The 14,252-nt window shown below is 36.9% G+C and overlaps 2 protein-coding genes across 8 annotated transcripts in view; one reads left to right on the top strand and one right to left on the bottom strand.

The window, feature by feature from the left end:
- ARMC8 (armadillo repeat containing 8) overlaps positions 1–14,252 on the top strand; it is a 110,358-nt gene that overhangs the window by 78,347 nt on the left and 17,759 nt on the right. For 6 of the 7 annotated variants that reach the window (XM_008008981.3, XM_008008979.3, XM_008008985.3 and 3 more), the window contains 4 exons: positions 1,246–1,332; positions 4,129–4,221; positions 7,033–7,182; positions 8,520–8,615. In XM_008008981.3, coding sequence (XP_008007172.1) covers positions 1,246–1,332; positions 4,129–4,221; positions 7,033–7,182; positions 8,520–8,615 — 426 coding nt within the window. The remainder of the gene's footprint in view (positions 1–1,245; positions 1,333–4,128; positions 4,222–7,032; positions 7,183–8,519; positions 8,616–14,252) is intronic. The other variant, XM_008008982.3, reaches the window with a different exon arrangement.
- Positions 5,570–14,252, bottom strand: part of NME9 (NME/NM23 family member 9) — a 58,587-nt gene continuing 49,904 nt past the window's right edge. Inside the window, exon 12 of the mRNA XM_073023582.1 lies at positions 5,570–5,668. Coding sequence (XP_072879683.1) covers positions 5,646–5,668 — 23 coding nt within the window. The 3' untranslated portion in view covers positions 5,570–5,645. The remainder of the gene's footprint in view (positions 5,669–14,252) is intronic.

The following is a 14,252-nucleotide window of genomic DNA, read 5'->3' as shown; positions in this document are numbered from 1 at the left end:
TAGGAGAGTTAAAACACAATATCTTAGGAGAGCTGCTTCTACTTTATAATTCACGCTTTTTCTTAACTTGAGAATTTCAGACTTGGTTTAGCCATGGAAAGCAGATAATATATTTAACTGTTTGAAATTTTTTGTGATTACCCATTTCTGGTTTGTGTAACTAGAACCCCTAATACTCCTTTTGAGATCCTAAGCCTGAGCCTGATCTGATCCCAGATGCAGAGGATTTAGTTGAAGTGATTATTGCATATAAATGGTGGTATTTATGAAGGCTTGTCTCTTAGAATCTAGAAAGAATAGGTTCTAGAAATAGCTAATAGCAACAAACATTTATCATCATGCTGTGTTGCCTTCTAGTTCAGTGAAAGTCCATGGAAGTTAGTTTACTGTATACCTGTTATGTGCCTGACAGCATCAAAAATTATGGTACTAAATTACCATTTTCAAAGCCTTACTTATATAGTCATTATTATGTGCCAGTTACTATTCTAAAACCTTTTTATGTATTTATTCTCATAACAATCCTGTGAAGCAGATACCATTTTATAGTTGAGGAATTCATGTACCTATTTAGTTGTTGAGCCCAAATTTGTATCCAAACAGTCTGTTTTTCATTTCCCTGCTGCAGTACTTCCCTTATTATTCACTATATCACATTTAATCCTAAATAGTTCTATCAAGGAGATCTTATTTTCCTCAGTTTATAGATGAAGAAATACAGACTCAGGCTAGTTAGTGGAGGTGTCCGATTGGAACTAGGTCTGTGTGATTCCTTTTATGTAAACCAGTCTTCCACACTGTCCTACCTGTGCAGTAGTAGCTTGCTTGATCCGTCAGTGCTTTTGGTCAAACAAGCCCTTCTAAGGACGAATCAGAAAGTCAGGCTGTAGGGCCATTCTGTGGACTCATAAGGGGCTTGACCGATGGAGTAGAGTGAGCTAACTTACTCCAGAACAGTCCCTTGGCCTTCAAGCATTTCACATATGTCTGTCTCCTCCCTGCAGTGAGGCTGCAGCTTCTTCAAGCAAAACAGATTTGAGGGCCTTAGTCAGTCATAATTATAGCACTAGGAAAAGTTTGACACAGTATCAAGTGGATTCTTCCTGTCTCTCCAATATGAAGAATCAGGCTGAAAGATTATTGTTCTTGTTTTTATTTATATTTTATATCTCATATTTTATATCTCATTTTATATCTCACTTCATCATTCCAAATCATTAATAGTATCCTTTTTTAATTCCATAGGTTTTACAAAATGCACCAGATGAAATCCTAGTGGTAGCATCTTCCATGCTATGTAATCTTCTTCTTGAATTTTCTCCAAGCAAAGAGGTTAGTATTGATTTTCTTTTCCTAGACTTTGCCCAGTCCAGCTAGAGCTTACTCAGATACTTTTTATAGTAGTTGACATTGAAATTTGTGGGTTGGGTTTAAAAAGTATTTTTGAATTGTTTGATTGCATAGGGGCGGGGGTGTGCAAATAAATCATTCATTTTAAAATGTGATTATCATTTCCCGTTATTCTTTTTATTCTATCTAGCATATTCAGCTTATTTAAAAGATATTACAGCTTAAAGTCAATCTAAACTGCCTGAATGTAAGAAATAATTTTTCTTACAAATAGTAAACTATTCTCAGGCTATCTTTACTAAAGAATAAATTAAGACTAAATTTTGTAAACCAGGATTATAAGTCATTTCAAGGAGATAACTGCTGTCATTGGAAAATCATCTTTTGATGTTTAATGTTAATGGTAGTTATTTGGGGAGGGGTTGGATGGGGGTTCCCTTCTGCATTTTATAAAATACTTGAGCATGTATTCTTTTTTTAATAGGAAAAACTAAAATACACTTTAATGAAGAAGAGGAAAACCTTATAAAATTAGTTTTATTATGTCATAATACCCCTGATCTGCCCAATCATGAACTCAGGTTTATTGTGCATTTAGTAGTCCCATTTGTGTTGAATTTATTTTCTGCATTATAACACTTGTAGGCGTTGACTATAATTAAGAAAAGTAATATTAACAAGATGGAGGTTCTGGCCAGGCATGGTGGTTCATGCCTATAATCCCAGCACTTTGAGAGGCCAAGGCGGGCAGAACACTTGAGGTCAGGAGTTTGAGACCAGCCTGGCCAACATGGTGAAACCCCATCTCTGCTAAAAGTACAAAAATTAGCTGGGGGTGGTGGCACATGCTTGTAATCCCAGCTACTCGGGAGACTGAGGCAGGAGAATCGCTTGAACCCAGGAGGCAGAGGTTGCAGTGAGCTGAGATCGTGCCACTGCACTGCAGCCTGGGCAAAAGAGGGAGACTCCATCTAAAAAACAAAACAGAAAAACAAGATGGAGGTTCAGAAATAGTTATTCAACAAGCAGGAATCTTGGAACAAACAGGGCAAGACTGGTAGTTACTCTGATGGAAGAGAAAGGCGAAATAGTACACCAAAGCTTCCATCAGTTCTCTGCCCTATAGATGGGGTCTTGGCCTGATGATAACCCAGTCACAGCTTGTGTACCACCATTAACCATCCTTACCTGCTCTTATATTGCTCCAGAGCTTCCTTCAGGATATTTGGGGTCTGGTTAGGAAATAGGTAGATGAGCTCAGGCAAAGGATCACTAATATGATTTTTTTATATTGAAAAATTAACTTCCAACCTGGGCAAATAGGAAGACCTTGTCTCTACTAAAAATTAAAAAATCAACCAGGCGTGGCACACACACCTGTAGTTCTAGCTACTTGAGAGGCCAAGGCAGGAGAATTGTTTGAGCCTGGGAATTTGAGGTTGCAGTGATCTATGATCATGCCACTGCACTCCAGGCAGGCTTCAGAGTGAGACCGTCTCAAAGAATTAAAATTAAAAAAAAAAAAAAAAAATCCTAGATTCTGAACCAGTGGGGCAGGAAAATGCTGTAAGAGCATTTTTTTTGTGCCAATTGACAAAATTAGAGTATGGGCTATAGATTTGATTAAAGTATTATTTTAATTTAATATTACCTTTCCTAAATTTGGTAACTGTACTGTGGTTATCTAAGATAATATCCTTCTTTTTAGGAAATATACACTGAAATATTAAGCATAAAAGGGGCACGATGTATGCATCCTACTTTCACATGGTTCAGAAAAGATAGATAATGTGGATTAGGTACATAGTAAGAGAGAGATGATAAATTAATGATGGCAAATGTTAAAAACTGGCAGATCTGGGAAAATAATATCTGAGAGTTCCTTGTATTTTTGCTACTTTATAAGTTTGAATTTATTTCAAAATAAGTTTTTAAAATATCATAATTTGTACAGTTGAGAAATGTATACCCCTTTTTCTGGGTATATAGATCTGAATTGCTTCTGACGTTTCTATAATCCTCTTGACAAGTGGCCTTTAAGCATTCATTGGTGATGGTAAATCTTAATCCTCTGAGGTTTGAGTATTTTTTAGAAATTACCAAAAATTCATGTCCGGTCAAGTATCATAAATAAAGTTAAGTAGTTAGACTAAAGCATGGTATTTTAGGTGTAAAATGTGGCATAACTATAAAAGTACAGGACTGTTTTGCTTGTATAATTGATAAGTAGTCCTGAAAATATCCTAAAAGATAAATTCTGCGCATGTTTAGAATAAGACTGACAGCTTGGAAGGATTTGGTTGTCTAAGTTCCTTTATATTTCTTTCCTTTACCAACCATATTACTTCATGGTTAGAGTTTGTAAGCAGTGCACAAGATATACACATAAAGCAGAAAGTGACAGAGTCTCAGAGAATGATGAGAGTGGGGAGTTAGGTAATGGGATCATAAGGGTCTGTGTGAAATGTACACATAACTAGGATGTGTCCTGAATCCTCCAGGACTACAAGGATAAAAGGAAATGATAGAATGGTTTGGTTTTGTTTGTTTTCTTTTTTTTTTTTTTTTTTTTGGCTATTTGGATTTATAAGAAAAGAGTTGTCTTTGCCCTTCTCAAGGTGATTTTTATGGCTAAATCACTCCCTGCTTTGCAAAAGTTGCCTGGAATTGAGTAAGAGTGGGGAAGAAATCATAGACAAAGTGCCAAGGTATATGCACGTTTAGTTTGCAAACCGGACTTTAAAGCTGTAACTTTTTTTTTTTCCTGTCCAATGGCAGCCAATTTTGGAATCAGGAGCCGTAGAGCTACTTTGTGGATTAACTCAGAGTGAAAATCCCGCTTTACGAGTGAATGGAATTTGGGCTTTAATGGTATGTTTCACTTTTGTATATATCATAACTTATAAAAGGAATTAGAGCTATTGTCTAAGTTAGAACATAATGTGTTATTTGAAATGTTTGGAATTTTCTTTTTCAAAAATCTTGATATTTTGTTCTAGTTTTCTAATGACTAGGACCTAGAAGACAGATTAACTGCAAGCAAGTTATGCCTCAGTTCTCTTATTTATTATTAAGAAAAGTGAACAGATGTTGAAACTTAGCTAATTCTCGGAAAATAAATTTTCCTCATCATGAACATATTATATTTTTGTGTAGCGCCACCTACTTTACAAAGCACTTTCATACCTCCTTTGCTCTTCAGAACAACTTTATGCTATCAACCAGGGAGTTCTTACCATACTTTATAGATGAAGTAGACTAAGGCACAGAATGATTATTTTATTTTTTATTGGCAAATAAAAATTACATATGTTTATAATGTACAACATGATGTTTTGAAAGATAAATAGATTGTGGGATGGCTAATTTGAGCTAATTAACATATGTATTACCTCACATATTTAACCATTTTTTGCAGAATGATTAACTTGTCCAAGGTATTAAAATTGGTGCATAAATACTTAATAAAATTTTTAACAGTTTCTAGTGAGTAATTTATATTCTAAAACTTTATGAGATTAGAGAACCATTTCTCCTTAAGATTATTAAAATTTTCTTGAAATTGAAAATAGAGTAATCCTAAATTGATTTTTAAAACATATTTATACTATTTACAATTTAATTGCTCTGTACCAGACACTAAGCTGGGCGTTTTATATTTATCTCTCATTTTTATTTTAAGATATATTGGTATATATTCACCTTACAAATGGGAAACTCGGACTTAGGGAGGGTAAGTGAATTGTGAAGGTTGAAGTCCTCACAGCTAGTAATGGAAATGGGTTCAGAACCTTTTCCAAACCTGTATTCTTCTCCCTGTTCCATGCTATATCTGCTGTGTTTTTATACAGACTTCAGGATAGAATTAATTGTCTTCTAAGAAAGCAGCAAATCTGTAGTTTCACAGTTATTTTTTTCCTGAACTTTGCACAGCTTTTAGCACTTCTCTTTCTTGAAACTCCTTCCCAGGACTTACTTTTTTTATACTCCCTTTCTACCTAGCTTCCTTTTCAACCTCTTCGCTGGGAACATACCCCCAAGTTTCAGTTTCTGGTTTCCACTTCTTATTACATCAGTTTCAGGGACTTCATCTCATACCATGGTTTCAACTTCCCCTAATAGGTTAGTTTGAAATCTACAGATGTAACTGTTACCTATTTCCCAGATCTATCACTTAAATGGTGTATGGAACTTCATTTGAGAATTCTGTGACATGCACAACTTTAATGTTGGAAACTGAACTTATTCCACTCCTCAAATCTGTACGAACTATCTGATGCTTGTCAGTCTCCATATTACCAGCTTCTGTATTCTTTATCTGCAAAATATAAAACCTTAGAATCATCTCTGACCTGGGTCTCTTGATACAGAGACAGTATTCTTTTTGCTCTGCCATGCTGCCTCACATTATTATATAATTTGATCGCTAATGTCTTAGCTCTTTAATTAAAATAAGTTCCTGGAGGGCAACAACCACATATTATGTCTCTAGTTTACAAGATTTTTTTTTTTTTTTTTTTTTTTTTTTATATATAGAGTCTCACTCAGTTGCCCAGGCTGGAGTGTAGTGGCATGATCTCAGCTCACTGCAACCTCTGCCTCCTGGGTTCAAGCGATTCTTGTGCCTCAGCCTCCCGAGTAGTTGGGATTACAGGCGTGTGCCACCACACCTGGCTATACAAGAGATTTTTGTATCAAAAGTTGATTTGTAAGTTGTTATTTGGAATTTACCATGGTTTTTGTTTTCTTCAGACATTAATAGCTTAGGATTAAGCTGGGCTAACCCATGATACAAATTAGAGAAAAAGGAGCAAAATAGCTACTGGCCACCTGGGATTACTAGTTGCTCAGACACACCTCCTACCCTCTGGAGAGCTTCCTGTGTGCCCAGCCATGCCAACACCTACCATAGTATTGTGAACACAATAGATGTTTTCATGCCAGTAAAGTTAAGAAAACCCAGTGCTTATTTTCTTCTGTGAGTACTTTGAAATCATTCTCAAAAGGCATGGCACAGTATAATCATTAATAGTCATTTCATGTACAGCAGGCAACTTGATAACCATAAAGATATTCTCAAAAGTGATAAATGAGTTTTGTATTTATTTGAGAAATTTTAAGACGTTCAAATGCATGTACCTAAAAGTGGTCATATTTCTCATGTAGAAGTGTATCTAAGAGTAACAGTTACCTTTCTCTTGACAGACAGAAATATAGGTAATTAACAAGAATCAGGAAAATAGAGTGACTTATCCTTAAAGATTTTCTGCAGATTCTGTTTGTACTTTGAAAATTATCAGAGTTTGGCCGAGCCTTGTGGCTCACACCTGTAATCTCAGCACTTTGGAAGGCCAAGACGAGTGGATCACGAGGTCAGGAGTTCAAGACCAGCCTGGCCAACTTGGCGAAACCCTGTCTCTACTAAAGATACAAAAATTAGCTGGATGTGGTGGCTCACGCCTATACTCCCAGCTACTCCAGAGGCTGAGGCAGGAGAATTGCTTGAACCCAGGAGGCAGAGGTTGCAGTGGGCCAATATCATGCCACTGCACTCCAGCCTGGGCAACAGAGCAAGACTCTGTCTCAAAAAAATAAAAAAGAAAATTATCAGAGTTACTATTAAAATATAATTTAATAAAGTAAATGTAGACATGATTCTTGCAACTTCTTTAATCCTTTCAGAATATGGCATTTCAGGCTGAACAAAAAATAAAAGCAGATATTTTACGAAGCTTGAGTACTGAACAGCTATTCCGGTTATTATCAGATTCAGATTTGAATGTGCTGATGAAGACATTGGGACTTCTTAGAAATCTCCTCTCTACTCGTCCTGTAAGTAAAATCACCCAGGCTTCCAAATTAGCTAGCCCTGCATATGCATTGCAAGACATTGCTCTCTCTCTCTGCTCTCATTAACATCTGCCCATGAGTGTGATTCAAATGCTGCCCCCTTCCAAAGAAACAAGGAGTTGATGTCTAGACCTGTCACTTTCATAGGTGTTCTGGGAGCTGCTTCACCATATCGCCCCCTATTCTACACTCCTACACTGCTTATTCTGTCTCCCTTTAATCCCTGGAACAGAGGAAGACATGATCAGCGCCTACGCCTACCTTGATTTGTTACTTTTTTCTTACCTGATATGCTGTCTAGAATGAATTTTCTCATCTGCCTAAATCACTTATCTCTGGGGCCTCTGCTTCTTTCCTGTTAGAGAATTCTCAGAGCCATTCCATAGACCACCATCTCCCTACTCACATTTACAGGATTGACCTCTGCAGATGCCAGTGTAGAAAGCAGTGGATACATGTCAGAGTAGGAGAGACTGAGCCTTGCTGGTGGGGTCCCTCTCAATGTTCTCTAATGTTCCCCCAAGACACAATGCAGGTGGCCTTCAGGTAGATGAGGAAATATGGGTGGTTCCCTTCTCTGTGCCCCACTTGTCTTTTTAAGTTGTCATTATGTATTTATGCTCCAAGATAGTATTAGGAAATCTACACTGTATTTTCCATGTCTCTGGCTTCCCCCATTACCCAAGTCCATTTTTTATGCTTCCTTTTTTTTGTTTTGTTTTGAGACAGAGTCTCACTCTTTCCCCCAAGCTGGAGTGCAATGGCGCAGTCTCGGCTTGTTGCAACCTCCACCTCCCGGGTTCAAATGATTCTTCTGCCTCAGTCTCCCGAGTAGCTGGGATTACAGGCGTGTACCACTATGCCCAGCTAATTTTTGTATTTTTAGTAGAGACGGGGTTTTGCCGTGTTGGCCAGGCTGGTCTCAAACTCCTGACCTCAGGTGATCAGCCCGCCTCAGCCCCCCAAAGTGCTGGGAAAGGCGTGAGCCCACTGCACCTGGTCTTTGCTTCCTTTTTCTTTAATGTATTTGGGTTTGAGGACCCCCAGTGATTGTACTTTCATATTCTGTCAGGTCAACTTTATGTATGTATGTATGTGTAATGTGTATATACGTGTGTGTGTGTGTGTGTGTGAGACATATTTGAAGGCAAACTGCAGCTTCAAAATATAATAAACACTTCTTTGGCATGTAGTTCTATATGCTATAGTGTTCTGCATGAAGCAGTTGTGAATCATATTGGTTTTAACTTTTAGAAGCCTTCTATTCATCCTATGGTCTTTGTTTCTTTGGTAATTATGGACTTCCCATTGTTTTACAGCATATAGATAAAATAATGAGTACTCATGGAAAGCAAATTATGCAAGCCGTCACTCTTATTCTAGAAGGGGAACATAACATTGAGGTCAAAGAGCAGGTACGTTGTTCCTTTTTCTTGGGGAATATTTTCTGAATGTGAGCACAAAGGAAGTTCTTAGGAGTCTCCTGAAATATTTAAATCTGCAGAAGACAGAGTGCTGAGACGGGAGATGCTCTAGAGATAGGAAGAAATATCTTCCACCATCCCTTAAACTCTCTTTAAGACTACTTCTTCCTGAAATAGAGGAGAACATGACCAGCGTCTACAGTTTTGCCCTCTGTGTCATTCACTGTGCACACTGTCCCTGTTTCTACAGGAGCAGCCACCTTGCATCATCCTGGAATGAATCCTTTTTCTAGGATCACTATTTCTAGCCCTCTCTGCCGCCATGCTCTGAACTCAGAATTCCTGCAACTCACTGATAAAATAATTCCTTATCCTGGAGATAGTTTTCATTTCTTTTCTCTTAGGCATCTTGTTCCTCATCCCATAACCCTACTTCTGTTAAGTTTCAGGAGGGCAAGTTAAGGGTAGGCATTAAAGTACGAAGCTGTGCATTTATCAAGACAGTTGGGAATTATATTGTTTTATTTTCTGGGATTTACTATGGGAGTTTTAATGTATATATTTTATTTTGCTCTAAAAACAAAGGTCCCGCAAACTTAAGATTTTAACACAGGACCAGAGGTACTGGTAATCTTCAGTTTTTTGACATAGGTGTTGGCTACATGGTTGTGTTCCCTTTCAAAATTCATTAAGCTGTAGACATACATGTATGTCTATCTGAAAGAAACTTGCCCAAGGTCATCAATAGAGAGTTGGACCCAGAGAGTCTAACTTCAGGGGCTGTGCTTCTCATTTTCTGTATTCTTGAGTTAAAGTAATTCAGCCAGCCTTGTAAGAACAGTCCAGGAAGTAAGAGTTGTAGGTCTTAGAAGCTGCAATTGAATTTGTGAGCAAAAAGATGGTAGATTTGATAAAGTGGTTTTAAGACAGATATTTTACGTGATACCTCTTAAAATTTTTTTAAAAACTGTGTTTTAGTGAAAAAATTTAACACAGTGAAAGTATAATCTCATAAGCATCACTAAAATTAGCTGAAGTGAAATCCATTACTGAAATACAACAATGAAGAAAATACATCGTTCAAAATAAACCATTGTACTTTGAGAGGATAGGAATGAATTTTGTATATAAAGACAACTTACCTGGATAGAATTTCAGTGACTTGAAAAGCAAAGCAAGACAGAAAGGTGAGGCAAGATTTAAATTAGGGCAAAATGAAAGACCAACAACAATATTGTTTTTGCAGGACACAAAGGAACTCTGTCATACAGATTTTGGAAATGATCTGGAAGTAGGCGAGTATGGGAGGCTAAACAGTCAGCTGACTAGCTGGAGGTTTAATGCTTCTCAAAAGCATCTGACAAGTTATTTTTTTGACTGACGTACAATTGACATACAGTAAGCTACACATATTTAAAGTATACAGTGTGATCAGTTTTGACACGTGTATGCACCTATGAAACTGTCACCACAGACAAGATAGTAAAACATATGTATCGGCCGGGCGCGGTGGCTCAAGCCTGTAATCCCAGCACTTTGGGAGGCCGAGACGGGTGGATCACAAGGTCAGGAGATCGAGACCATCCTGGCTAACACGGTGAAACCCCGTCTCTACTAAAAAAATACAAAAAAAACCTAGCTGAGCGAGGTGGCGGGCGTCTGTAGTCCCAGCTACTCGGGAGGCTGAGGCAGGAGAATGGCGTGAACCCGGGAGGCGGAGCTTGCAGTGAGCTGAGATCCGGCCACTGCACTCCAGTCTGGGCGACAAAGCGAGACTCTGTCTCAACAACAACAACAACAACAAAAAACATATGTATCACTGCCCTTAAATTGGGAACAAGACAAGTATGTCCATTTATACCACTCCTGTTCAACATTGTGCTGGAATTCCTACCAAGCACAAGAAGGCAAGAAAAAGAAATAAAAGGTATACAGATTGGAAAGGACAGTATGAATGCCTATATAGAAAATGCCATGGACTCACCAAAAAACCTAGAATTAATAAATGAGTTAAGCAAGGTCACAAGATAGAAAAGTCAGTTGTATTTTTATTTACCAGCAGTGAACAATTGGATATTGGGATATTAAACAGTACCATTTGCAGTAGCTTAGAAAAAAAAATGAAATTCTATGTATAAATCTCACAAGGATCTGTATACTGAAAACTATAAAAACACTGATAATGAAAGAAATTCAAGACCCAAATAAATGGAGAGATATACCATGCTAAAATGTCAGTTCTCCCCAAGTTGATTTATAGATTCAACACAGTCCCAATCACAATCCCAGCATGATTGTTTATAAATATTACTATAGATACAAATATCTAAAATATGTGCCTTTACATATAGATTTTAAAACTTTATGAAAAGGCAAAGGAACTAAAAAGCCCAAACAATTTGGAAGAAAAAACAGGAACAATTGGAGGATTCACAATACCTTATTTCAAGACTTAACTATAAAAGTACAGTAGTAATGAAGACAGTATGCTCTTAGCAAAAAAAAGATAGTACATGTCGATCAATGGAACAGATTAGAGAGTCCAGAAATAGACCCACACATATATGGCCGGCAGATTATTGACAAAGGTACAAAGGCAACTTGGTGGAGAAAGAATGGTCTTTTCAAGAAAAGATGCTGTACAAGTGCCAAAAAAAAAAAATTAACTTTGAACTATACCAGACACTTCAGATACAAATTTACTGATAGACATAACATAAAAGGGAAAACTATAAAACTTACAGAAAAAAATGCAGGAGTAAATCTTTGAGAGATTAGGCAAAGAGTTCTTAGCTATGAAATTTAAAACATCATCCAGAAAAGAAAAGGTAAATTGGTCTTCATCAAACTGTAAAACTTCTGTGTCGTGAAACGCACTGTTAAGAGACTGAAATGACAAGCCATCCACTGGAAGGAATATCTGTGGATCAGATGTCTGACAAATGACTTGTGTCCAGAATGTTTGAAGAACTCTCAAAACAAGATAACAAACAACCAAATATAAAACTGAGCAAACAATATGAACAGACACTGCACGATAAAATATCACTATGCATCTTTTAGAATAGCTAAAATGTTTTTAAAACTAAGTACAGTTGCTAGCAAGGATGCAGATCATCTAGTGGGAATGTAAAATAATACAGTCATTTTGGAAATGGTTTGACAGTTTCTTAAACAGTTGAACATATACTTACCATATGACCCAGCAATCCCATTCCTAGCCATTTACTCACATAAAATGAAAACCTAAGTTCACACACAAAAAACTGTTCATAACAATTTTATTTGTATCACCAAAAATTAGAAGTTAACATCCCTCAACAAACTATGGTGCATTCACATAGCAGAATATCACAGTCACAATAAAGAGGGACAAACTGTTGCTGTATGTAACAGCATGGATGAATCTCAAATGCATTATACTATGTGAAAGAGCCCAGATACAATACAAAAGGCAAGGTACTATATGATCCCATCTATATGACCATCTGTAAAAGAGAAAACAGTAGAGACAGAGAAAAAAATCAAAGGTATTCAAGGCTTAAAGGTTGGGAGCAGTATTTGACTATAAAGGGATAGCATAGGACAATTTAGGGAGGGAGGTGGTGATAGAACTGCTCTGTAAATGCTGATTATAGATTTTAAGATTTAAGATTCTATACATTTGGTAGACCGGGCATGGTGGCTCATACCGTAATCCCAGCACTTTGGGAGGCTGAGGTGGGTGGATCACTTGAGGTCAGGAGTTCAGGACCCGCCTAGCAACATGTTGAAGCCCTGTCTTTACTAAAAATACAAAAATTAGCCGGGTGTGGTCACGCGTCTGTAGTCCCAGCTGTTCGGGAGGCTGAGGCAGGAGAATCGCTTGAGCCTAGGAAGCAGAGGTTGCAGTAAGCCAAGATCACATCACTGCACTGCAGCCTGGGTGACACAGCAAGACTCCCATCTCAAAAAAAAAAAAAGATTCTATACGTTTGGTAAATAAAATTACTACCAAAAGAGTGAATTTTACTGTATTTCATAATTCTGTTCTCATTTCTACAAATGAAATGCCACTTGGGATTTTAATCGTGTTGTATTTATAAATCAATTTGGGAAGAAGTGACATCTTAACAATATTGAGTCTTCCAATTCATGAATATGTTATATCTTCCCAATTATTTAGGTCTTCTTTAATTCTTCTTAGCAATGTTTTGTAGTTTTTGATGTATAGGTCTTGCGCTCTTGGTCGGATTTATTCCTAAGTATTTCATAGTTTGATGTTTTGTTAAATGTTATTTTTTAAATTTTGATTTCCAGTTGTTTGTTGTTAGTATACGCTAATACAATTTTTGTGTGTCAGTCTTGTATCCTGATTCTTGCCAAAGTCGCTTTATTTTGTGTGGATTACTTAAAATTCTCAACAAATGATCACATCTGTAAATAAAAATAGCTTTATTTCTTACTTTCCAATCTATATACTATTTTGTTTTCCTTGTTTCATTGTCTAGCTAGAACTTCTCTAGTGTAATGAGATGAGGATGAACATATTTGTTTTGTTCCCAGTATTAGAGGAAAGTGCTCAGTCTTTCACTATTGAATATGTGGGGTGTAGGTTTTTCATAGATTGCCTTTACTAAAGAAAAGAAAAGAAATTCTCTTCTAGTTTGTTGGGTTTTTATCATAAATAGATATTGGATTATTTTTACTTTTTTATTTTTAAACCCCAAACATGAGCCATAGGGTTTTTTTTTTCAATCAATTACTTTTTTTGTATCTGTTGAAATAGTTTTTTTTTTTTTTAACGCTGATTTATATGGTGAATTCATTTGATTTGGTTTCAAATGTTAAACTAATATATTTGAGGTAAACCTAATTTAGTCATTATGTATTATCCTTTAGATATATTGTTAAATTCAGTTTACAGAAATTTGGTAAGGAGTGTTTCACATTTATATTCATGAGGGGTGTTGATGAATAGTTTTTTTATAATGTCTTTTTCTGGTTTTGGTATTGGGATAGTGCTGGCCTTGGGGAATGAGGTGGAGGTGTTCCCTCTTCAGTTTTCTGCAATAATTTGTGAAGAATTATTTTTTTCTTCAGTTCTGGTGGAATGCTACCAGTTGGAATCTGAATACGATGACCGTTTTGTGGAAAGGTGTTTAACTACAAATTCAAATTTTTTAATAGAAATAGGACTATTCAGGTTATCTGTTTCCTGCATGAGCTTTCAAGGAATTTGCTCATGTCATCTGAGTTTTCAAATTTATTAACATAAAACGGTTCATAATTTCTTATTCGTTTTTCAAGTCTGTAGTATCCTTTGCAATATTCTCTCTCTTGTTCTTTATGTTGTTAATTCCTTTTTTTTCCCTTGGAGACAGTCTCGCTCTGTCTCCCAGGCTGGAGTGCAGTGGCGCGATCTCAGCTCACTGCAACCTTTGCCTCCCGGGTCCAAGCGTTTCTCTTGCTTCTGCCTTCCAAATAGCTGGAATTACAGGCACGCATCACCACGCCCAGCTAATTTTTCTATCTTTAGTAGATACGGGGTTTCACCATGTTAGCCAGGCTGGGCTCAAACTCCTGACCTCAGGCGATCTGCCCACCTTAGCCTCCCAAAGTGCTGGGATTATGGATGTGAGCCACTGT

Source organism: Chlorocebus sabaeus, chromosome 15, assembly GCF_047675955.1.
Source record: "Chlorocebus sabaeus isolate Y175 chromosome 15, mChlSab1.0.hap1, whole genome shotgun sequence".
Classification (NCBI taxonomy): Eukaryota; Metazoa; Chordata; class Mammalia; order Primates; family Cercopithecidae; genus Chlorocebus; species Chlorocebus sabaeus.
This window is presented reverse-complemented; position numbering and strand designations above follow the sequence as displayed.